Genomic DNA, 25,587 nt, shown 5'->3' on the forward strand with positions numbered 1-25,587 from the left:
GACTTTGTCTTCTATCCCCTGAGACCTTCAATGCTGTGAAAACCAAAGCTCAAGTCCATCTGTGTTAGGTTAGTGTCCTCAGGACAAAAGCTGGCTGCAGGGCTCTTCTGTCTAGGAGGGTCCTACTGTTAGTCATTTTTGGCATTTAAGTTTTCTTTACTTTTCCATTATTCCATAAGAACATTTTTAAAAAGACCTTTTTGTTTACGTTATCCAGGATGTTGTAGTTTTCAGAAGGGGACTTGGTCAGAAATAGGTGGCATTAATACAAGAAATCGAACTTCCAATTTTCTTCCTAAGTGGCAACCATATTCCACAAAATGGAACTGTTGATGTCCATCTTCCATACAATTGTGGAGATGTCATAGACTCTGGATCTGGAGTTCTCTCTTGTCCATCAAGAGAGCGGACACAGGATTAAAATGAGACAGAGACTAATATCCGGGAGGAGACAAGAACCCTGAGTAAGGGTCCTTGCTTCGTTTTTATTAGGATCAGAAGGCTTACAAGTGTGATGGCTGTGCACAAAGAGACAGTGAAACTGTGAACATGAACTCGTGTCGGTGAGAAAAGGTGATCTTGAAGATATGCAGTGTTAGGGGTTTGGGTCAATACAAAGCAAAGTCCTGGCACTGGGCAGATGGTTGTTTATGGCAGGCATGAGGCCCAAGTTATGTTAATATGTTGATTTACATAAATTTCACCATGGCTAACAGTATGAGTGAAGAAAGGCCTAGCTTCCAAAGATTAACAAGCCAGGTCCTTTTAATTTCCCTTTATGTGCAGAAATTATAGGGCCAGACAAGCCTCTGTCCTTCCAAAAAATGTTCTGTCTACTAGATTGGGCAAAGGATATGGTCTTATTTGAATATTTTGGTTCAAGATGTCCTCTAGGACCCCTGTCAATAATGGTCCAATTGCCCCAGTGAAGATTATGCTCAGTCTCTCCATAACAGGTTGTCCAAGGAATATTATTCCAGGGGTGGTCTGAATACTTGAGACTAGAGCAAGCTAGAACATTAGGAGTGTGAGATATGTTGGTTTTTTGAGGTATATCAAAGCTTGTGGCTGAGAAAAAGGTAAAATTGGCCTTTTAGAGATTTTGGTCTGTACATGTAAAAGCCAGTTGATTCTTACTTTGAGACAAGCAGATAGGTTGCTAAGTTTGGTAACACACATAGGAGGTGCTGGAATAAGCCACCATTGAGGTCTTGGCATATAAAGCCAATGCTCTTGTTCAGTTTGGAAGGGCAGGTTAAGATTAGCTCCTCCCATGAATTCAGTGTCATTATTGCTAACAGGAATATCCAGGTCTAGGAGTGTTAAGCTGTCAAATATAGGTGGGTTAAGGAGATGAGCCCAATATGAATATTGAGCTTGGCCTGGACAAATGAGGACAAGGAGAAGAATCAGGGTTACCTGTATCGAATTCCTGTCAATGATGGAGATCATGGCCATCAGATGTGAGTCAGGGGTATATGCAATACCATTGTGTTGTAAGAGGATGCCGGCCTGGTTGGACAGGAGATTAAGGCTTCCCCATGTTATGTTGCATTTGTGGAGTGGCTTCAGGATGAGGAGTCAATGAAGAGGCTTCTTCCATCTTGAAAAAGGGGGGCTGGTGGCTGCTCATTAAGAGTCATTCTCTGGAAGTACTGGTTCGTTGGAAGATATCCAGGGGTCTCCATGGTATGGCTTCACCAACCAACAGAGAGGGGATCCATAGAGGTCCAGAATCTGAAAGAACACAAACATATTCTCCTCAACCCCAGGTGAGAAGTTTAGTGGGTCCAGTCCATGTGGGCCCCCTTTCAGGGGTTTTGTATAGCACCATAGGATGAGAGGGTTTATCTGATTTTGAAGAATGTCACTCAGCTGCTGTTAGTCTTTGAGGATTAAGATTTAAAAAGTTAAGAGTAGGGGCGCCTGGGTGGTGCAGTCGGTTAAGCGTCCGACTTCAGCCAGGTCACGATCTCTCGGTCCGTGAGTTCGAGCCCCGCGTCGGGCTCTGGGCTGATGGCTCGCAGCCTGGAGCCTGTTTCAGATTCTGTGTCTCCCTCTCTCTCTGCCCCTCCCCCGTTCATGCTCTGTCTCTCTCTGTCTCAAAAATAAATAAAAAAACGTTGAAAAAAATTTTTAAAAAGTTAAGAGTAATCATAGCATGATCAAGAAGGAGCTGAGGTTGGAATGTAGATAGCCATGGGTATCTCTCCCTTTTTTGTTTTTTTAACATGTTTTTGAGCATACTATGTGCTCCTTTTACAATTTCTTGGCCTTGTGGATTATAAGGAATGGGTAATTCCAACCAAGGCTTAAGTAAAACAACTTAAAAAGGGCATGCTGTCCTGTCATTTTACCCTTTTTGTTAAAATTTTATTTATTACCTTTAACAAAAATGTATGCTCATTTTTTATATCTTTCTTACATATCTCTTACTTTTTTATATACTGAGTTACTTTCCTTATTTCCATTAGCCTTAATTATATTTAGCAGAATTTTAACTCTTAGAAACCTTAGTCTCCAGTGAAAACAAAGTAGCAACCAATTGTAAACCATCTGTTACATCAGAAATTTTTTAGGTGGCAGACTTATGGATCCATTAAGCATAAAGCATGCTTTTTAATAGATTTAAATGTCCTCAGTATTTTTGTCATAGAAACCAGAAGCACAAACCTACGGTTAGTAAGCAATGCTTTACCATTCCATTTGATTTGGAAGAGGCCTAAATGTTCAATAGATTTAATTTATCATTTAAGCAAAATGTTAAAGTTTCAGGTTACCAAAGACCCTGAAAGCTATTTTAACAATTACCCATGAAAACTATGAGACAAAGTTAACCATTACTTTAAGTCATCCTTTGGCTGACAAATTGGAAAAGAGATAACATGAACTTATTTGACCTTCAGTGAACCTTAGTAGAATAAAGTTTTATTATTTAATTTTGATAATTTAAAAGACATGTCTGTCTTAATTACATTTTATCTGTGTCCTCTTAAAAGTTTACCATTGTCAGTTTTTTCCCGTGGAACCAGTGAGGAATTCTGAAGTGGGTGGCCCTAGTCTAAGGGGGTATTTTTTGCTCTTAGGAGGAAGAGTTGATGCTGCCTGAGGCATTGAAGAGCCAGATATGCAGGTCGCATCCCAGTTGGTGCAGGACCCTGAGGAGTGGGAAGGGAAGGCCTAAAGGGTGAGGTGCCCACAGCTGGCCTGAAGGCAGATAAAGGCATAGAGGGCAGAGAAAGAGTTCTCATGGTCCTAAAGCCTGTTAGCTCAGATAGATGAGCAGATACAGATTTTTGTTTTGTTTTCCACTTGTGGAATTAGGCAGTCTATGTCAGGCCAGAGAAGACAGAGAAGTTCCCCAAGACAAAAGGAGTTTTGGCAGTTGCTTGGGAATATTCCTTAAAACCTCCATCCTGAGGTAGACTAACCAGAGACAGTTGGCTCTGATTATCGTAGTCATTGACCAAGGAAATGAATGAGGGAGAAACCCCCACGTGTAGTTAGAGTAGCCAGAGTATATTGGGAGTAACAGTGAGAGAGAGAGAGTCCCCTTTAAAAGAGATGGCCTGTGTAAAATAAGTCATACTATTTTAGTGCATTGTTTTGCTGACAATGATTGGAAGCTGAGCTTGTTGCCTTAGTTGGGAACATTGTCCTGTACTGGACAGTTGTTCAAAAGACGCTGGAATAGCAGCATCAAAGTTTTGCATAGCACGAGTTACACAAGCGTCATGAAACTCTTGGGCATAGACAGCATACTGGGCTGGAGTCAAAATGATTTTTAAAATTTTTTTTTTTTTTTTTTTTTTTTTTTAACGTTTATTTTACTTTTGAGACAGAGACAGAGCATGAACGGGGGAGGGTCAGAGAGAGAGGGAGACACAGAATCGGAAGCAGGCTCCAGGCTCTGAGCCATCAGCCCAGAGCCCGACGCGGGGCTCGAACTCACGGACCGCGAGATCGTGACCTGAGCCGAAGTCGGACGCTCAACCGACTGAGCCACCCAGGCACCCCAAAATGATTTTTATAAGACAGCCCCAGTCCTAGGCATACATGGAATAGTGCCACAAATAGTTTCTAAAATGCAGATCGTAAAAGGGCTGTGGAGCCATACAGCTGAACTGATTTCTGCAATTCCTTTACTATTTGAAAGAGCAGGCCTTCACGGACGTATTGCCCGTTTTGCCCGACAACGGGAAACACCTGGAATTCACCGGCCTTCTGGGCTTCTTAATGCACTTTTGCATTGGGGTGAGGACTTTATCAGAACCAGTCGGTGAGGTTTCTTGAGGCTTGATATCGTCCCACCCTTTGGAGAGAGGGTGTGTATCTTCTGGCTGTAAAGGCAGTGAAGGCACAGGCTGACTATAAAAAAGCCTAGAGTTTTCCTCTTTTTTGGGTAATTCTTTATCTTTATATGCATCGTCTGAACTCAATGGGAGAAGGGCAGTATGGACAATGGACCAAGTAAGGATTACCTCAGGGGAGGACATTAGCCACCTCGGAATGCTGAGATTTTAATGTTTTCCCTACTCGCTCCCAAATATCAAGATCATAAGTTCCTTGTTTTGGGAACCAAAGGCAGTGTTGCTGGGTAATCATAATTCAAGGAGTGCTTTGTGAGTGAAGATAGTGCCAGCCACCTTTCCCAATGATTGTAAAATATGAATGTACTCTTTCTGCTCTGGGGATAGGGAGTCTCCCATAATAAATCTCTCCAAAGTTCCGTGGCAGCAAATCCTAATATAGTTTTGCTTTTCTCTTAGTTCATCAGGAAGAGATTGTAATCTGGTGCGTTTTTCTTGGAGCTCTTTAGTCGGTCCATGGCATCCCGCAGTCCTTGAGTTGCACCGCCTTCTGGCTGTGTCAGCCCTGGGTCACCATCTGTTGTAGACTTAGGGTCTGGAGTTCTCTCTTCTCCAGCAAGAAATCGGGATGCAGGATTAAAATGTGAGAGAGGCTAACGTTTGGGAGGAGACAAGAACCCCGAGTAAGGGTCCTTGCTGTGTTTTTATTAGAATCAGAAGGCTTAAAAGCGTGATGGATGTGCACAAAGAGACAGTGAAACCATGAACATTAACTCACAGGTGTGAGGAAAAGGGGGTTTTGCAGATATGCAGTGTTAGGGGTTTTGGTCAACACAAAGCAAAGTCCTGGTGCTGGGCAGCTGGTTGTTTATGGCAGGCATGAGGGGCCTTGTCTGTTTATCTTAGCTTGCATAGGGGACAAGAGAGTGAGAGCATGCTACCTCAGGGACATCAAGGTACCTTTCTTTTGCTAATAAGCTCCCCTCTGGGCAACTTTGGCCTGTTGCGGTTGGGCAGCAGCCCTATATACCTGTTACCTAGGGCTGGGTAACAGCCCTATTTACCTGTTTACCTATTCTGGACCTTCCCTCCCATGAAAGCAGCTTTCTGATTCTGTACTAAATTGGGGCGCTTCGGCCCTGAATATCTAATCTTGGTTACCAAATCTTGGGTGCTTTCATCCTGTGGCTTCCTATTTCTTTATGCCTTGTTAACCCCTGGGTACAAGCTCAGAGAATTTCTAAGTTTATTCCCCACGTGGAGAGAAGCCACTATGGCATTTGAGTAACTAACTGTGCTTTCTCTTCAGGTTTCCATATATGCTGTGCCAGACAAGATACATCAGGCAGATTATGCACTGGATGCTGCAGTGACTCTTCTAGAGTTTTATGAGGATTATTTCAGCATTCCATATCCCTTACCCAAACAAGGTAGAAATTTTGCAAGATTATTTCAAGTTGTGGCATTTAATGACCTCAGCTATGTATTATATCCCCGTAATTGGCATTCCCATGGTATCTCAGCAGCCCTTCAAGTCTAGACCTCTGGCAGGAGAAGGTTGCTCCTTCTCACCCCTAATCTATACAGTAAATTTCTAATAATAGCAGGAGCAGATCTTGATAAGATTTCTGAGGCACATGTCATGGTGATAATTTTACCTTCTGACCTTAAAGATAAACTCAGTTGTATTAGTGGGCAGACAGCAAAGGGCAGAAGCTGCATCTTTTTCATTATTTGCACATATTTGGTAGAAATAGAGAGGGTGCTCAATACATTTTTCTTAATGAACACATTTACACAGTGTAAGGAAAATCTGCAGTTTCCTTCTTAAATGGGCTTTTAAAACTATTATTCGTTTGAGATTTTAGGTGTATGGGAGTCGAGGGCATCCAAAGTCAAGTGTATAATTGAGGAAATTATTATTAAGAGTATCCAATCCCTGAATTCCTTGTCAGAAAGTTAGAAGAGGAGTCAGAAGGCCCGAGGCCCCAATCTGACTTTGTCAGGCAACAGCAGAGCAACCCTGAATCACTGAGCCTCTTTTTCTAGGTTGTGATAAGTTCTTTTCTTTTGATCCCTACACCCATCCATTCTGAAAGTTAGTGTGTTTGGGCAATGTCTAGTTTAGGGACTGTTAATACATTTTTGTGTCCTTTCCAAGATCTTGCTGCTATTCCTGACTTTGAGAGTGGCGCTATGGAAAACTGGGGACTGACCACATACAGAGAATCTGTTCTATTGTTTGATTCTGAAAAGTCTTCTGCATCAAATAAGCTTGGCATTACTTTGACTGTGTCCCATGAACTCGCCCACCAGGTACACAAGATAAATGATGCTTTTAAAAATTGTGGTGAAACTACATCTATTTTGCTTTTATGGGACTTAAAAGACTATTCATATTGATACATGAAGTGTATCGATTCATCTTTACTTTGTCTTTTTTTCTATAGGAAAAATGATTTCTTTTAAAGCACAAGGTCCCATGTTTTAAAATGAACGTTGAAAGGTTTTTCTTCTTATTTTGATAAAAAATTCTGTAAATGTTACTTATATGCTGACATTGCACATACGAAATCTTTCCTTCTGAATGCCTTATGTCTGTAACTGTGTAGATAATCCAGTCTCCGTAGAAATGTATGAATAATCTAGTACTTTCCTTTTAGTGGTTTGGGAATCTCGTGACTATGGAATGGTGGAATGATCTTTGGCTAAATGAGGGATTTGCGAAGTTTATGGAGTTTGTGTCTGTCACTGTGACTCATCCAGAACTGAAAGTTGTAAGAAGTATTTACTTATTTTTAACAAGTTGATACTGCTGTTTTGTTCAGTGTTGCTGGTCTTTGATTATAGAATTCATGGAAATATTAATAACTCCCTGATAGCTTAGATTAGAATCTGGTTTCTAAAATGCTAGTGAACTTGAAAGGTAACACAAATGCTTATTTACTAACTGGATTGCTTATTTCCAAATATGTGGTTGTTAGGAAATTCTGTTAAATCTTATCCTCCCTTATTATAAAAAAGCTAGAAGTAATGACAGCCTGTCTGTTGCATATCATTTCCTCAACCATTAGGTTCCTCTCTGAAGGATTATGTACAGATTGCTTTTATTTCAATAGTATCCTGCTTGTCAAATCAAATCCGATTCTACTTGTTTTAGGTAACTGCACACTTGTTTATTTATGAGCCTACACTCGGGAGTCCCAAACTTCATGCTTTGGAACCTTTAGATGTTTATTTTATTTTATTTTATTTATTTATTTATTTATTTTATTTTTTTAAATTTTGTTAATGTTTATTTATTTTTGAGACAGAGAGAGACAGAGTGTGAGCAGGGGAGGGGCAGAGAAAGAGGGAGACACAGAATCAGAAACAGGCTCTAGGCTCTGAGCTGTCAGCACAGAGCCCGACGCGGGGCTCGAACTCACAGACCGTGAGATCATGACCTGAGCCGAAGTCGGACACTCAACCGACTGAGCCACCCAGGTGCCCCTACATGTTTATTTTAAAAATCAGGTGTTTAACTTGTGAAAATCGCATGTAGTAAAGCTAAAAAAGAAACTTACTTTAAAAACAAACAAAATCCCCCAAACAATCCTTTACCCCACTATAATTTTGACCTAGGCATATATTAACTTCTCATTTTCATCTTCCTGTACACATAATTTATAGTTGTAATGTCTATATAACTATTGTACTACAATGGGTCATAAATATTTTCCCATTTCCACATATGCCTTAATAATAAAAATGATGATGTGTGTATGTTATTCTGTTGAGTAATATGCCCTAAGAAATTAGATTATATTTGGAATTTGTCCTCCATTTTTTTTTTTTTGACCACATAGTTTTAAATTTAAATTTCTGTGGGGCGCCTGGGTGGCTTAGTCAGTTGAGCGTCCAACTTCAGCTCAGGTCATGATCTCACGGTCTGTGAGTTTGAGCCCTGTGTCAGGCTTTGTGCTGACAGCTCAGAGCCTGGAGCCTGCTTCGGATTCTGTGTCTCCCTCTCTCTCTGCCTCTCCCCCGCTCATGCTCTGTGTCTCTCTCTGTCAAAAATAAATAAACATTAAAAAAAATTTAAATTTCTTTGCCTTAAAATAAGATGATTGGAGATGTTGGAATCACTACACATTTTAGTTTGTTGTTTTGGCACTGTTTGACTATAGGAATGATAGTTCTATTTTTAAGTTAAGAGAAAATTGTCTTCTAAAGTGATAGGCATTTAAGATGAACAAAATCTAAAATGTTCACCTAAAATTGTTTCTAGGATGCTCTTTAGAAAACTGCAATTCTGTCTAGCCCAGATAAAACATGTGTCCTTTCATATTTTTTATCTAAAAATAAATCAAGTCTTTGTCTCAATAGGAAGATTATTTCTTTGGCAAGTGTTTTGATGTGATGGAGGTAGACGCATTAAATTCTTCACACCCTGTGTCGACAGCTGTAGAGAATCCTGCTCAGATTCGGGAAATGTTTGATGAAGTTTCTTATGAAAAGGTAAAAATGGATTATAAGGGTACATTTTAGACATCAAACTTATAAAGACTTTGGTGGAGAGATGACAGAGGGTTGTGGGGTGGCTTTCCATAAGGAACAACCCAGGTGGAATGCTTTTTATGCTGTCCCATGCTGGCAGGGGCTTAACTTTAAGTTAAACTTAAACTTGACTCTTTAAGGCTTAACTTGAAGTTTGGTTTGTAATCCTAAAGATTATATTATAGTCAGTTTGTCATTTACTCTGTCATAAAGTGAAAATCCATGGTCTACAATAACTTTGTCTTTTATTTATCATTCAACAAATAGGTCTTGATTGAGCATAACTGTTGTACCAGGCAAAAATCCATGCCCCATGTAGCTTGCCTTTCACTGCCTTCAAAAATGGTTTATATTGTTGAACTGCAAAATACTGTCCTATACAGTGTGTTTAATACAGAATTGGAAATGGTTGCTAACGTCTAGTGGGAAATTTTACATAAAAATCTTGATATCTGGCTTCTCTGGACAAGGAAAAAGAAAAAAAAAAAAGGATTCTTATGACACTGGTTACATGGAACCTGGGTAATTTCCCTTGGCAATGCAACCTGGAGATAAAGTCATAGTTCCTTCTTCATGAGATCAAGGATGCTTTTCCAATTCTCTTTCCATTTCCAACTGTTTCCATTGTTTTTAACGGGCAGAGAAGGTCATTATCATTGTACTAGGCTGTTTTATTTGTAGTAAACAGAACGGTATTCTTCGATATTTCCATAAGTAGTTCAGGGGAGATAAAAACAACACACAAGTACATAACTTGGTGGAACAAATTAGAAAACCCAAAAACAAACCCACACATACGGTTATTATTTTTTTTTTTATCTGTGAAAAAAGAGCCAAGAATATACAATGGGAAAAGGAGAGTCTCTTCAATTAATGGCTGTCCCATGGTTGTTGGACTGAGCCTTGTGTCTAGCTCTATGCTGGATGTGGTGTCTGCTTAAGATTCTATTTCTCTGCCTCCTCTCCTGCTCCCGCACTCTCTGCCTCTAAAAGAAAAACACACACACACACACATTATATATTTATAATAGAACTACACGCGTAGGGCAGCTCCATTGCTCTTTGTGCAGAATTAAAAAATAGAACTACCGTATGATTCAGCAATTCTGAGTGTTTAAAGAAAACAAAAACACGAATTCAAAGATAATACACACCTTCATACTCATTATAGTATTATTTACAATAACCAAGATAAGGAAGCAAGCTAGGCGCCCATCAATGAATGAATGGATGAAAAATGTGATATGTATATACAACAGAATATTATTCACCCGCAAGAAAGAATGACATTTTGCCCTTTGGACAGTGTGGTTGGACCTTGAGAGCATTATGCTAAGTGAAATAAGTCAAAGACAAATACCATATGATTTTGCTTATATGTGATATTCTTAAAAAACAAAAAACTTCACCTTTCACAGAACAGATTGGTGGTTGTCAGTGGGTGAAGGGGGTTAAAAGGGTACATATTTTTAGAAAACCTTTAAGTCTCTGGGATGTAATTTACAGCATGGTACTATATAGTTAATAATACTGTATTGCATATTGGGAAGTTGCTAAGAGTACATCTTAAAAGTCCATATCAGAAGAAAAATTGTAACTCTATGTGGTAACAGATGTTAACTAGACTTATTGTAGTAGTCACTTCACAGTATATACAAACATTTAATCACTATACACCTGAAACTGTTACATGTAAATTATACCTCCATAAAAACTTCAAATATTTGTGTTTTTTAAAAGTTTATTTATTTATTTTGAGAGAATGAGCAGTGTGAGTGGGGAAGGGGCAGAGAAAGAGGGAGAGAGAGAATCCCAAGCAGGCTCTGTACTGATAGCCCCAACATGGGGCTCGAACTCAACAACCGTAAGATCATGATCTGAGCAGAAACCAAGAGTCAGAAGCTTATTAACTGATCCACCCAGGCGCCCCATCAATAAAAACTTTAAAAAGTATCCATTCTTTTGGCAGAGATATGCACTCCATGTCGATATTCAGGGGTCCTGACTTTGCCTGTTATCCTCACCATCCCCTAGAGCCACAGAAAAAGGGACAGTCTATGTCTTGAGAAGATATAAGAAATTCTCTCAGAAAAGGAGATTTTGTACTTCTTAAAGGGTGATTTCTTTCTAGGAAGAAAAGGAAGTAGGAAGGGCTTTCAGGGTCAGTGGAATCATTATTGCTTAGAAAAAAGATTTAAGAGAAGATAGTATATACAGGAAGTGAATTGAAGGGTCTGAGGGGAGAAGAAGGATGTTCTTGGGAATTAGAAAGTTACATTGAAAAAAAAGGTGGAGGGGAAGAAACAACCTAAACAGAAAAATTTTTTTTACCCTTGAACGAATTCCCTCATTTATGTCCCTTATCCATTAGAGGCATTTGAGTTTGTGATCTACAATCCACATGAATGGGGGTGGAGGGGAAAAGAGCTCTTAACCCAGGAACACAGGGTATGTAGGAATTCTCTTTTCTCATTGTTACTCTTGCCTTCTATGCTCCAGCTGTCTGTGCTCCCCTCCCTTCCTTAACCGGTACCTCTGCTTCTACCTCTTGGACCTTCTGCCCCTACTGCTGCACTAGCGTGGCAGTGGGGAAGGCAGGTGGTGGTCCAGGGTTCAGTGTTGATGCTGCACCGTTTGCTGACCTGTGAGTAATGGGAATGGGCCATGATGTTAGTTTGTCCTGTGGGAGACTTGATTGCTTAGTGGACTGAGAAAGAACAAAAACAGTCCTGTTCAATCCCCTCCCTAGACAGGTTTAGGTTTAACCTACTTTCTTTAAAAAAATTTTTTTTAAAGTGTGATGGTGGGTTAGATGATTAAACTATAACCATGCTTGACATTGTCTTTTCAGGGAGCTTGTATTCTGAATATGCTAAGGGATTATCTCAGTGCTGATGCATTTAAAAGTGGTATTGTACAGTATCTCCAGAAGTATAGCTATAAAAACACAAAAAATGAGGACCTGTGGAATAGTCTGGCAAGTGTGAGTATGGTTTTATTTATCTATTTTCGGAATCCACAGGCTTATTATCATGTTTTGTTTTGTTTTTCCTATACCATATTAATCCATCTGAGCAGAATCATGAGTGTTTTTTACAGAACTGAGAATAATATGTTTATTTTTGGTTTTTAGATTTGTCCTGCCAGTGACACACAAAGAATGGATGGCTTTTGCTCCAGGGGTGCACATTCATCCTCATCCTCAGTAAGTTGTTAGATCTCTACATGCTACCCCTAAGCACATATTTTGAGTCCGCATTCTTTGAAGGAAACCTCTGTGCCAAACTCTTTGAGGCCCTTCATTCTGTCATTCTTCTCTACAAAAGATTATGTTTAAACTATACCAGACCGACAGTCTTTTATAATTTCTTTTGAGAACTATCTACACAAGGGAGTTGGATAGCATTCTTGGGTAACACATATCACTGGTACTAATTTGTTGAGCTTCATTCTCTGTAAAGCAGTGAATGTATGGCATGTTTCTATGGTAGACGGGGTCTGTATCAGTCAGGCTATATGGATCATTTCCATAGGTCTTCATTTGTGAAACAACAAATAAGGGCAGTGAACATTCTGGAGAGCTTACTATGTGTCAGGCAAGTGCTAATAAGCACTTAGGTACATTACCTCCTTTACTTTGCAGAATAAGACCATGAGTGGGGTACTTTTACTTCTATTTTAACAGATTGGGAATGTGGAATCCAAAAGCCTATGCTTAGTAAATTACAGAGTGGGGATCTGAATTTAGATTTAATTCACGTGTTTAACTGTTAAGCTGTAAAGAATTCCTAATATTTGAGTCACAAAACAATGTGAGTCTGTTTATCTGGACTTGTGGAATATTTTCCTAGGTGGTGGAGGTTAAATCCACAGATTCAACTAAACTTTATTCACCATATTTTAATTTTTTTGGCTTTTGGTTTTTAGAGATGGCTTTATTCAGTAATTTCTAGATTGTTATGTAGCATGTTTTGTCTTTTTTTACTAGCTCTTAAATACCTTTAGAAGCTTTTTTATTTTTTTTTATTTTTGAGTGTTATCTTTCTTTTCTTTTAATATAATTTATTGTCAAATTGGCTTACATACAACACCCAGTGCTCATCCCAACAAGTGCCCTCCTCATTGCCCATCACCCACTTTCCCCTCTCCCCAACCCCCCCATCCACCCTCAGTTTTTTCTCTGTATTTAAGAGTCTGTTGTGGTTTGCCTCCCTGCCTGTTTGTAACTATTTTTTCCCCTTCCTTTCCCCTATGGTCTTCTGTTAAGTTTCTCAAGTTCCACATATGAGTGAAAGCAGATGATATCTGTCCTTCTTTGGCTGACTTATTTCACTCAGCATAATACCTTCCAGTTCCATCCATGTTGCTGCAAATGGCATGATTTCATTTTTTCTCATTGCTAAGTACTATTCCATTGTATATATAAACCACATCTTCTTTATTCATTCATCAATTGATGGGCATTTAGGCTCTTTCCAGAAGCTTTTTTAGTATCAAAAATGTATTCTCCTTTGAATTTATGACTGTTGTGTGTGGACTATCTTGATGCTACCACTTAGGAAGTACAGGCTGTTGACTGATGATTTCCGCCTCCTCCCGCCCCGCGTTGCTTCTCTGGGAGCCAGTAATGATATATAGGTGTTGAATGCCTGGCCATTTTGTCTCCCTTCTCTGCCTTCATTCCCATGCCTGCTTTGTGTGGTGTGGCAAGCCCAAGGTATGCCTGGTAGAACCAGATACATGCTCTCAAGACATGACCTACACATGTAGATAGAGGAAGAGAATGAAAAGAAGTAATCAGTGCTCTAGTGGGAATGCTATGGCAGAAGGCAGTGTGGGGAAGGGAGGAAGGAGGACAGGGTCTGATGAGCCAAGGAAGGGATGAGGAAAAAGCCTCACAGAGGTTGTCAACAGGAAGTAGCCCTGTGAGCGCAAGCTTGGGTTCTCTATTAGAGTTGGGCGAGTGGTCACATGTCGGTTTTTTTCTGTGTATAAATCAGCACTGGCGTCAGGAAGGCCTTGATGTGAAAACCATGATGAACACGTGGACGCTGCAAAAAGGCTATCCCCTGATAACCATCACGGTGAGAGGGAGGAATGTACACATGAAGCAAGAGCACTACAGGAAAGGACCTGATGATGCCTCAGAAACTGGGTAACATTCATAGAGAAAAGCTCATTTTGTTGCTTAGGTACCACCTGCCTTGTACGATGAAACCTTATTTTTCAGAATGCTCTTAATAGATGCTGAAATATTTCGATGAAAGCTATGTATCCTATAAAGGTGATTACACAACACTGTCTTCCCAAAAGGATAACAGTGGCTTTAAACCTTGGTTCATCTCACTAAAGCTGATTATATGTAATTATTTTGACATTCTCACATTGTGTAGTTTGATAGGACGGTAATTTCCAGTTACTGACTTGAAGCAACCACTGCTAAGTTACAACAGTGCCTGGCATTTGGGTTTTCACTGAGGGCATAAACATTTAGGTGACTTCTGGGGATTATGAGAGACTCAGATCTCTTTTGGAAGCCCAAGTTAGATCCTGGGACCTGTTCAGCTTTAACACTTCAGAGAGACATCAGTGGAAAGGAGATGTGGCAACTTGATTGACTCTTGATAGGCCGTATGTAAAAAAAATTATTTTGAAATAATTTCACACTTACAGAGAAGTTGCAAGAAGAACACAAAGATTCTTTACCCAGGTTAACATATATGTTAACTCTTAACCACATTTGCTTTATCATTCTCGTTCTCCTCCTCCCTCCCCTTTTCTCCTCTCTGTCTTTACAGTTATAACCCAAAGTATGTATATACAACCTAAGATAAAACCTTTCCATGTGTAATCCAAAATACCCAAGAGTTAAAAAAAATATACTCTCTATATCTATATCTTTTATATGGTCTCTAAATAACATGTATTATTGAAGTATAATTAATATCCTAGTAGTTTAGGTGTAAATCCTACTGATTCAATGTATTTTATGCATTACAAAATGGTAATAGTGATAAGTCCTGTTACCATCTGTCACTAAATAAAGGTATTAAAAAATTATTGACAATATGCTTTATGCTGTAAATTATATCCCATGACTTAACTTATTTTATAACTAGAAGTTTGTATCTTTTAATCTTCTTTACCTATTTCATCCCCTGTCTCCACCCCCTGCTTCCTTATTTATGAGTCTTTCTGTTTTGTTTGTTTTGTTTTTCAGATTACAATATAGATGAAATCTAGTTTTATCTGTCTTTATCTGTATGACTTACTTCACTTGACATAATATGTTCTAGGTCTATGTCTGTTAATTGCATATGGAAAGAGTTCATTCTTTTTTATGGTTAATACTCCACTGTGTGTGTGTATGTATATATGTGTATGTGTATACTATTGTATATGTAGAGACATACACACACCACATCTTCTTCATCCATTTATCAATAGACACTTAGGTTGCTTCTGTATCTTGCTATGATTAAACAATACTGCAGTGAACAATACAGGCGCATTTATCTCTTCAGATGTATGTTTTCATTTTCTTTGAATAAATACCCAGGAGTGGAATTGCTGGATCCATATTGGAGTTCTATTTTTAATTTTGTGAGCAATCTACGTACTGTTTATGATAGTGACTGCACCAATTTACATTCTCACCAATAGGAAAATGGAGCCTTCCATTTTCTCAACATTCTTGCCTACTCTTGTTATTTTTTTCTTTTCTTTTCTAATGGAGCCTTCCATTTTCTCAACATTCTTGCCTACTCTTGTTATTTTTTTCTTTTCTTTTCTTTTCTTTTCTTTTCTTTTCTTTTCTTTTCATCATAGTAAGTGTACTCTTGATTCCCCATCACCTATTTCACCCATCCCCCCACCCATCTTCCATCTGGTAAACATCAGTTTGTTCTCTATAGCTAAGAGGCTACTTTGTGGTTTGTTTCTATCTTTTTTCTTTTCTTCATTTTTTGTTGTTGTTTCTTAAATTCCATATATGAGTGAAATCATATGGTATTTGTGTTTCTCTGACTGACTTACTACACTTAGCATTATACTCCCTAGCTCCATCCACATCTTTGGAAATGGCACGATTTCATTCTTTTTTATGGCTGAGTAATGTTCATACACACACACACACACACACACACACACACCACATCTGTATCCATTCATCTCTTTTTTTTTTTTTTAACGTTTATTTATTTTTGAGACAGAGAGAGACAGAGCATGAATGGGGGAGGGTCAGAGAGAGAGGGAGACACAGAATCCGAAACAGGCTCCAGGCTCTGAGCGGTCAGCACAGAGCCCGACGCGGTGCTCGAACTCACGGACCGCGAGACCATGACCTGAGCTGAAGTCGGCTGCTTAACCGACTGAGCCACCCAGGCGCCTCATGTATCCATTCATCTCTTGATGGATACTTGGGCTGTTTCCCTAATTTGGCTATTGTAAATAATGCTGCTATAAACATCATGATTCATGTGTCCCTTCAAATTAGTGTCTTCATATTCCTTCGGTAGATACCCACTACTGTGATTACTGGATCATAGGGTAGTTCTATTTTTAAGTTTTTGAGGAATCTCCATACTGCGTTCCACAGTGGCTGCACAAGTTTGCATTTTCACCAGTAGTGCACAAAGATTCCTTTTTCTCCACATCTTTGCCAACACTTGTTTCTTGGGTTTTTAATGCTAGCCCTTCTGACAGGTGTAAGGTGAAATCTCATTGTAGTTTTGAATTGCAATTCCCTGATATGTGATGTTGAGCATCTTTTCATGTGTCTGTTAGCCATCTGTATGTCTTGTTTGGAGAAATGTCTGTTCATGTCTTCTCATTTTTTAATTGGATCATTTTTTGGGTGTTGAGCTATAAGTTCTTTATATATTTTGGATACTAACCCTTTATTGGATATGTCATTGGCAAATATTTCCCATTCTGTAGGTTGCACTTTAGTTTTGTTGGTTGTTTCCTTCACCGTGAAGAACCTTTTTATTTTTATGTAGTCCCAATCATTTATTTTTGGTTTTATTTCCCTTGCCTCAGGAGACATCTAGAAAAATGTTGTTGTGGGCAACTGCCTGTGCTCTCTTCTAGGATTTTTATCGTTTCAGGTCTCACATTTACATCTTTAATCCATTTTGAGTTTATTATTGTGTATGGTGAAAGAAAGTGGCCCAGGTCATTCTTTTGCATGTAGCTGTCCAGTTTTCCCAACACTGTTTTATACCAGTACCATACTGCTTTAATTACTCCCATTTTGTAATATAACCTGAAATCTGGCATTGTGACACCTCCAGTTCTTTCTTTCTTTTTCAAGATTTTTTTTCAAGAGGTCTTTTGTTTCATACAAATTTTAGGATTGTTTGTTCTAACTCTATGAAAAATGCAATTGGTATTTTAATTGGAATTGCATTAAATCCGTAGATTGCTTTGGGTGCTGTAGACATTTTAACAGTATTCTTCCATTCCATGAGCATGGAATGTCTTTCCATTTCTTTCCATTGTCTTGAATTTCTTTCATCAGTGTTTTATATTTTCAGAGTCCAGCTCTTTCACCTGTTTGTTTAAGTTTATTCCTAGATATTTTATTGTTTCTGGTGCAATTGTAAATAGATTGTTTTCTTAATTTCACTTTCTCCTATTTCATTATTAGTGTATAGAGGTGTAACAGATCTCTGTCCATTGATTTATATCCTGTGACTTCACTGGATTCATTTATCACTTCTAGTAAGTAGTTTTTTTTTAGTCGAGTCTTCAGGGTTTTCTATGTATGGTATCATGTCATCTGAAAATAATGAGAGTTTTATTTCCTCCTTATCAATTTGGATGCCTTTTATTTCTTTATGTTTAATTGCTGTGGCTAGGACTTCCAGTACTATGTTGAATAAAACTGGTGAGAGTGGACATCCTTATCTTTTTCCTGACCTTAGAGAAAAAGCTCTCAGTTTTTTACCATTGAGTGTGATGTTGGTTGTGGGTTTTGCACATAAGGCCTTTACTATATTGAGGCATGTTCCCTCTAGACCTACTTTGCAGATGGTTTTTATCACGGATTGATGTACTTTGCTCAGTGTTTTTTTCCGTATCTATTGAAATGATCATAGGGTTTTTATCTTTTCTCTTATTAATGTGACATATGTTAATTTTTGTGTGAGTGTGTGAATATTGAACCACCTTTGCATCCTGGGAATAAATCTGACTTGATGGTGGCATATGATTTTTTTTAAATGTATTGTTGGATTAGGTTTGCTAATATTTTATTGAGGATATTTGCATTTATATTCATTAGAGAGATTGGTAGAGATCTACCAATTAGAGAGATTGGTAGAGATTGGTAGAGATTGGAGAGATAGGTAGTTCTCTTTTTCTTATTTCTAATTATGGCCTTTTGTTTTTTTCTTAAAGAAGATTCCTTAACATTTCTTATAATGTTGGATAGTCGTCATGAACTCCTTTGTCTTTTGCTTGTGCTAGAAACTCTTTCTGTCTCTTTCTATTCTGAATATTAACCTTGCTTGGTGGGTTATTTTGGCTTTAAGTTTTTCCCTTTCAGCACTTTAAATATATTCTGTCACTCCCTTCTGGTCTGCAAAGTTTGTGCTGAAAAATCAGCTGATAGTCTTATGGGTTTCCCTTCTTTGTGACATTTTGTTTTTATATTGCTGCCTTTAATATTTTCTCTTTAACTGTTAACATTGTAATTATAGTATGTCTTGGTGTGAATCTCTTTGGATTCATCTTGTTTGGGAGTTTCTGTGCTTTTTGGACCTGGATGTTTATTTCCTTCCTCAGCATTGTGAAGTTTTAACCATTATTTGTTTAAATACGTTTTCTGCCCCTTTCTTTCCCTCTTCTCCTTCTGGGACCGCTATAATGTGAGTGTTTGTCAGTTGATGTTGCACCACAGGTCCCTTATAGCCTATCCTCATTTTTAATTATTTTTTCTTTTTGCTATTCTGATTGGGTGATTTCCACTATTGTATTTTCCAGATTATTGATCTGCTCTGTATCGTCTAATCTGCTGCTGATTGTTTCTATTGTATTTTTCATTTAAGTTGTTATTCAGCTCTGTGACTTCTATCTGGTACTTTCTTACATTTTCTGAATATTTATTGAAGTTCTCACTGTGTTCTTCCATTCTTCTCCTTAGTTCAGTGAACCTCTCTATGACCATTACTTTGAACTCTTTATTAGGTAAATTATTTACCTGTATTTCATTAGAGTTTTTTTTCTGGAATTTTCTCATTTTATTTTGTTGGAATTATAATCCTCTGTTTCTTTAGTTTGTTTCATTTCATATGTGTATTTCTATGAGTTAGGTGGAAGAGCTACTTCTCCTGGTCTTTAATGGACTGGCCTTACACGAGAGCATCCCCTGTGTAGATTGTGTGTGCCTAGTGTTTTTGGCTGTCCAGCGGAAGCTGAAGTGGGATGGCAGGGAGTGTCCTAGGGCAAATTGCACCAAGGTTGTCTTGGTGGGATGGCTGGAGCTGGATTGGGAATGGGCCCAGAGTTCCCAAACATTCTGTGCTGTGGCTGCCCTGGTGGAATAGCTGGAGCTGGAGTGTGCATGGGCTTGAGGTTCTGGAGCATTCTTTCCCTGGGCCACCCTGGAGAAACAGCTGGAGTTGGAGGGGATGCAGCCCTGGTGGAATGTGTAGACCTGGAGTGGGAACAGGTGCAGTCCATGGGGTCCTAGGCTACCCTGCCCTAAGGCTGCCAATGGCAAGATGGCTGGGGCTAGAGTGGGCATAAGCCAGGAGGGTCCCAGGGTACCGTTCTGGGGCCACCCTAGCAGGACATCTGGAGCTGGTGTGGGCTAGGGTCCTTAGACTTGCTGGGGTGTCTCTAGCCAGCTGGCTATAGTGACTGAACCCAGCTCCTGTCCACAATATCATGGTTTAGGGGGAATATAAACAGTGATGCTCAACAGAGCCTATGACTGCAGAGAGTTCTAGAAATTTCCCCACTCTTTGGTAGATTCTCTAGAATTAGTCACTGGATTTTCTTCACTTATAATCTAGTTGTCCTTTAGATTTCTATTTGTCATTTCCAAGGGCAGGCAAGTCTGCCTGTGGAGCCTTTGGTAATATCCTTCCCTCACTGTGTTAGGTTGGGGTTCCTTTTATTATCTTGTCTCTGTCTCTGCCTTCTTTGTGTGGTCCCTCTGTCATTTGTTGTGCAGAAGGTATTCAGGCAGCCCTCCGTTCTTTTTCAGGAGGAGTTGTTCTTTATGTAGGCATAGTTTTTTTTTTTTTTTTTAATATGAAATTTATTGTCAAATTGGTTTCCATACAACATCAGTGCTCATCCCAACAGGTGCCCTCCATACGTAGGTATAGATTTGGTGTATTCACAGGAGGAAGTGAGTTTGGTTTCTTCCTATGCTGCCCTCCTGGATCCAGAGGAGCTTGTATTTTTTCTTAGCTGAAGGTAGTTGTACCCTGAAATAGTTCAGTGTGATATTTTCATAAAAACAAGAATGTTGACTTGTGTAAGCACACTATAATTATCAAACTTATGAAATGAAATTGATATAATCCTTTTATCTGTAAAGTTGATTTCAGTTTTCCAGTTGTCATAATACTATATAGCAAAAGAAAAAAAATTCTCATTCAGGATTTAATATAGGATCACATTGTATTGTCACCCATGTTCAGTTTTGTGTTTTTTTTTTTCTTTGCTTCCTTAAACAGTTCCTCAACTTTTTTCTTTCTTGACCTTGGCATTTTTGAAGAGTATAGGCCACTTTTCTTAATAGAATGTCCTCCATTTTTTATTTTCTGTTGTTTTCATGATGAGATTCAGGTTGTGCATCATTGGCAGGAATTTTACAGAAGTGATGTTGTATTCTTAACAGATTATTTAGGGGCCACATGATGGCAATTTATTCCATTAATAGTGGTCAGAGTTTTTAAGGTAGGACCTCTGAGTTCCAGTCAGCCAACCACTGCAAAGGATGCCAGGGCTCCCTGGAGCTCAAATTCCTAGCTCTACTGAGAAGTCCAAGAAGAATGAACATTGCCTGAGCTGGCATCCCTTGCAAGGCAGGAAAACAGGCTGGTGTTGTTTTGACCTCTTGGCTGTAATAGTTTTGGTACCATCTTTTAAACTAGCCAGTGTCTGGCATATGATAGATGATTTAATAACTGTTGAAGTAAGTCAACAAATAATGCATCCTTTCTTGAAGGTACCTGTGGCATGTTCCATTGACATTCATTACGAGCAAATCAGACTCAGTCCAAAGATTTTTGCTGAAGACAAAAACAGGTAACTTCTTGTAGAAATAACCAGGATAAGTTAAGAAACTGGAAATGTGTAAGACTTAGGTACTCAGTTTGTTGTACTATTTATCTTGGTTAAAACTGAAAGACCAGGTCAACCTTTATTCAATATATTCAATATATTCAAAACCTTTATTGAAAGCAAATCTTTGGCTTTCAATTTTAGTGAAGATAGAAGGTTCAAAATATTCTCTTGTGTCAAAAAGCCAGTAATCTTGCCAGACCAAGATTAAAGCAGTTGAATTATGTAATGCTAAGTAGGAGGGCTTACTAGTGAAAATTCCCTATTATTTTGTTAACATTGCTGGATTATTTTGTATGTATGACCTGAAATGTGGCTGTATTCTTCCCCTAGATCTGTAAATCTGAAAAAAAATGGTGTCTCAAGCTAGTATTGGCTTTTACCTATTGGAATGGGCTTTTATGGTTTCTAAAATAAATGTGTTCAATATGAAACTCATTTCAGTATTAAAATTGTTCAATATTAAACTTCCCTTTAGTTTCTTTGTCCAGTCTCTGATCAGAAGAGCTTTCAATCAGTGAAGAGAGAAAATGGAACTATGATTTATTTTATTTGCTCTAGATGTGCTCATTCTCCCAGAAGAGGTAGAATGGATCAAATTTAATGTTGGAATGAATGGCTATTACATTGTGCATTATGAGGATGATGGATGGGATTCTTTGAGTGGTCTTTTAAGAGGAGCACATACAACAATCAGCAGCAATGATCGGGCCAGTCTCATTAACAATGCATTTCAGCTTGTCAGGTAATACAAACTCCTCAGGGTCTTGGTTTATTTCTGAAAGCAGCTGTTAGCATTTGAATGCTTGATTTCTGAAGATGAAAATGATTACTTGCTAATTAGAAGTTGAAAGGTGTCTTCCCCTAAGTTCTTCTTACAGTCCAAGGTTGCTTTTAGTCTCATGGTTAGCCATGTGTCTGTGTTTGCAGAGTAAGGTAAAAGAAGTGACCTGTATTTTAATCTTTTTTTTTTTAATGTTTTTATTTTATTTTTGAGAGACCATGAGAGAGGCAGAATGTAAGCAGGGGAAGGGGAAGGGCACAGAGAGGGAGACACCAAATCCAAAGCAGATTCCAGGCTCTGAGGTGTCAGCACAGAGCCTGACACAGGGCTTGAACTCATGAACTGCGAGATCGTGACCTGAGCTGAAGTCAGACACTTAGCTGACAGAGCCACCCAGGTGCCCCTGATGTTTTTCATTAACAACTCAGACTGATGCAAAAGGGTGTAGAAAATCAGGAGATCAACATTCTGGAGAAGACCTTTGTCCTGCAGCTTTTCTGGCCCTGCTATAATACGGGAGGTTTCTGCCCTGCTGGGTCCTTCACATTCTGGAAACCTTCTTAGAAGACCAAGTGGCTCAGTACCAAGTTTTTGCATTGTGACTCTTTTATTAAAAAATTTCTCCCCCCAACCCTCAAACTGGAAACCTGAACTTCACAGCAGCTGTATGGAACATGCTCATAAAATGTGGACTAACCAAATGATCTTTGAGTTGTTAAGGACAGTGTTCTCTCTAATTTTTTGCCTTATGACAATGGCTTTTAAGGAAATGGTTCCTAGGGCGCTCAGTCAGTTAAGTGCCCAACTCTTGGATTTTGGCTCAGGTCATGATCTCATGGTTCATTTTGTGAGATTGAGTCCTTTGTTGGGCTCTGTGCTGACAGCGAGGAGCCTCCTTAGGATTCCCTCTCTCCCTCTCTCCCTCTCTCCCTCTCCCTATCTCAAAATAAATATTTAAAAATAAATAAACTTAAAGAAAAAAAGGAAATGATTCCTAAACCTGAAACTCAAACTTCTCCAATATTTAGGCAGAACTGAAGTCCTAAGGGGAGTCACCCATGTGGGAAGGAATGATTCTATAGTTCTCATTTCCCATGTACCTTTGCTCTAAATGTTGAGTTCTTCATTTCTGACTTCTCAAGGTGGCAAAAAGCAATGACGATAAGGACAGAAGTTGTTTATCTAGCTGTTTCTGCGTTACTGAGACCATTTCCCTCTATAACATTATTGCTTAATTCTTAGAGGGTTTTGTGTTTACTTACCTAACCATATACCCTGCCACTGAGACTTTTAACCCCTGGCCTCCATAATGAAGGGTTTACATCTATATTCAGTTTCTTTTTGAAATGGAGATAAGAATGTGTTCAATCCAGACACTCAGACTTTTGACTGAGTGGCAATCTCTGCAACCAAGATTACTGATTTTGATGAAAACTGCCATCTTACTCTGGAAGTTGAACACACAATCCACTGTTCCACAGAGGGAGAGATGCTGACCTGTCTCCATTTTTTCTTAACCACAAGTTAGCCCTGGCCCTGTTATTCGAGAAACTTCCTCCACAATGGTAAATAAGCTAGTGTTATATGTGAAAGAAAAGATACTTATATAAAGGTCACTATTATTAAGGGGGCATTAATATCTGACTAATGTTTGGCTGGGAGATGAAAATATCTTTTGAAACAAAAAATTGATTTCCTGCATTTTTTTTTTTAAACTGCTAACCATGGTGTCTCTTGACTAGCAATGGAAAGCTATCAATTGAAAAAGCCTTGGATTTAACCCTATACTTGAAGCATGAAACTGAAATTATGCCCGTGTTCCAAGGTTTGAATGAGCTGATACCTATGTATAAACTGATGGAGAAAAGAGATATGAAGGAAGTGGAAAATCAGTTCAAGGTAGAAGCCTTAAATAAATTGAATAGTTACATAACTGATTTGCTTTTGTGTGGGTGTAGGAAAGCATCCTTACCATTGTTCATGTATGTATGTCCTCACATATATTAAGGAAAAGTAAATCAAAATTAACTCCGTGTTTAGACTAGCAAAAATTTGGGTCTTACTGGCACAGACGGTAAGAATCTGTACTCAATTTTTATGGATTTGTTACTCCTTTCTTTTTGCAAATACTTATTTCATTTTACTACTGCATTTTGATGGTTACTATTAAGATATGCTGAGTCCGGTACTTGAGGAAGAGGCACAAAAGCATTATTTTTGGCAAAATGTCATGAAGTCCTTTTGTATAATTTGCTCTCAAAATTTAGTGCTATCAACTCTCTTAGTTTGTTTCAAAAATGGCAGTTCATCCTGATTTTTAAATAGATGAAGGTATACTTATAAATGTTATGGAAATAGTAAAATCATTTTTTCTTGTTTTTGACCCTTTTATAATTAAATATAAACACAATTACATGATTTTAAAAATAAGAATTGGATTAAGCTTTAAAAATTAACCCCCATATCCTGAGGGTGTGTTGGTTTGTATAAAACATGAGATGGCCTGGGACCATTGTGGTGACACATGTGGCTTTCTCGCAGGCCTTTCTCATCAGGCTGCTGAGGGACCTCATTGATAATCAGACGTGGACAGATGAGGGCTCAGTCTCACAGCGAATGCTGCGGAGCCAGCTCCTCCTCCTTGCCTGCATGTGCAAGTATCAGCCCTGTGTACAGAGGGCAGAAGCCTATTTCAGAGAGTGGAAGGAAGCTGGTGGAAATTTGAGGTCTGTGTTTACAGAACAACCCATTTGTTCATATGAAGGGTATCTTTTCTGTTTTTCATCATTGGTGCTAAATGTTGGGAGGAAAAAACAACAAGTGTAGATAAGTCTCCTCTGCTGTACTTTTTGAGAAAATAAATTATTTTTTAAGATTTATCTATGTATCTCTCAACTTTCTCTTTTAAGAAATACTAGGAATTTATATATATAAAGATAAATACATATATCAAATATTTGCAGATAAATATAAATATATATATATCAAATATTTGCAGAGTTAAAATAGGATTAGAATAATTCCAATTTAATAGAGGCAAGGGTCAGAACAAAAACAGCTATCCTGGATAGGAACAGAGGCAGTGCCTGCCATAGAGGTAGCTCCTTTGGGCCTCCAAAGTCCCTGATGGGGTGTGTATAAACACTTGCTGACACTGTCTAAGCAAAGTAGGATCTTCCTGTATTTGGAATTGATTCTTGCTGTACTTAAGGACTGTTATATTTGGGGCTTAAATCTCTCCAGGAAATACTAAGCAAACAAAAAGTATACATGCTTCCATTTAAAGAAATGCTTCCAAACAGTGCTCCGTTGGATTCCTGACCTTTGTTCATGGATTACTTCTTGAGTCTAGTTTGCATTTCTTTCTTTTGGTTTAAAAAGTGACCATCCGTCGAGTTACCAGCATCATTAACGTATGTTAGATATGTTGGTATTTATCAAAGTGGAATTTCACATGATGTTTTTGAGAACGGGACTTAAAACTGAATTTTAGATGCTTTCTTGTACTTCTTTCTTAAAATCTAACTGAAGGAAAGAGGTTATTTTTGTTGACATTTCCAGGCACATTTCTCTGATCACCAGGCCAGTTTATCAGCTTGTAATTGGTCACCATTATACATTCAAACACACTTCCTACATCTCAGACTCTCA

At 38.6% G+C, this 25,587-nt stretch overlaps 1 protein-coding gene across 4 annotated transcripts in view; it reads left to right on the plus strand.

Annotated features, from left to right (window-relative positions):
- Positions 1-25,587, plus strand: part of ERAP1 (endoplasmic reticulum aminopeptidase 1) — a 46,618-nt gene that overhangs the window by 13,662 nt on the left and 7,369 nt on the right. For all 4 annotated transcript variants that reach the window (XM_060635316.3, XM_060635318.3, XM_060635321.3 and 1 more), the window contains exons 5-15: positions 5,620-5,740; positions 6,472-6,626; positions 6,974-7,087; positions 8,679-8,810; positions 11,701-11,832; positions 11,983-12,054; positions 13,850-14,004; positions 21,037-21,116; positions 21,714-21,897; positions 23,679-23,835; positions 24,478-24,662. In XM_060635316.3, coding sequence (XP_060491299.2) covers positions 5,620-5,740; positions 6,472-6,626; positions 6,974-7,087; positions 8,679-8,810; positions 11,701-11,832; positions 11,983-12,054; positions 13,850-14,004; positions 21,037-21,116; positions 21,714-21,897; positions 23,679-23,835; positions 24,478-24,662 — 1,487 coding nt within the window. The remainder of the gene's footprint in view (positions 1-5,619; positions 5,741-6,471; positions 6,627-6,973; positions 7,088-8,678; positions 8,811-11,700; positions 11,833-11,982; positions 12,055-13,849; positions 14,005-21,036; positions 21,117-21,713; positions 21,898-23,678; positions 23,836-24,477; positions 24,663-25,587) is intronic.

This window comes from Panthera onca, chromosome A1, assembly GCF_046562875.1.
Source record: "Panthera onca isolate mPanOnc1 chromosome A1, mPanOnc1 haplotype 2, whole genome shotgun sequence".
Lineage (NCBI taxonomy): Eukaryota > Metazoa > Chordata > Mammalia > Carnivora > Felidae > Panthera > Panthera onca.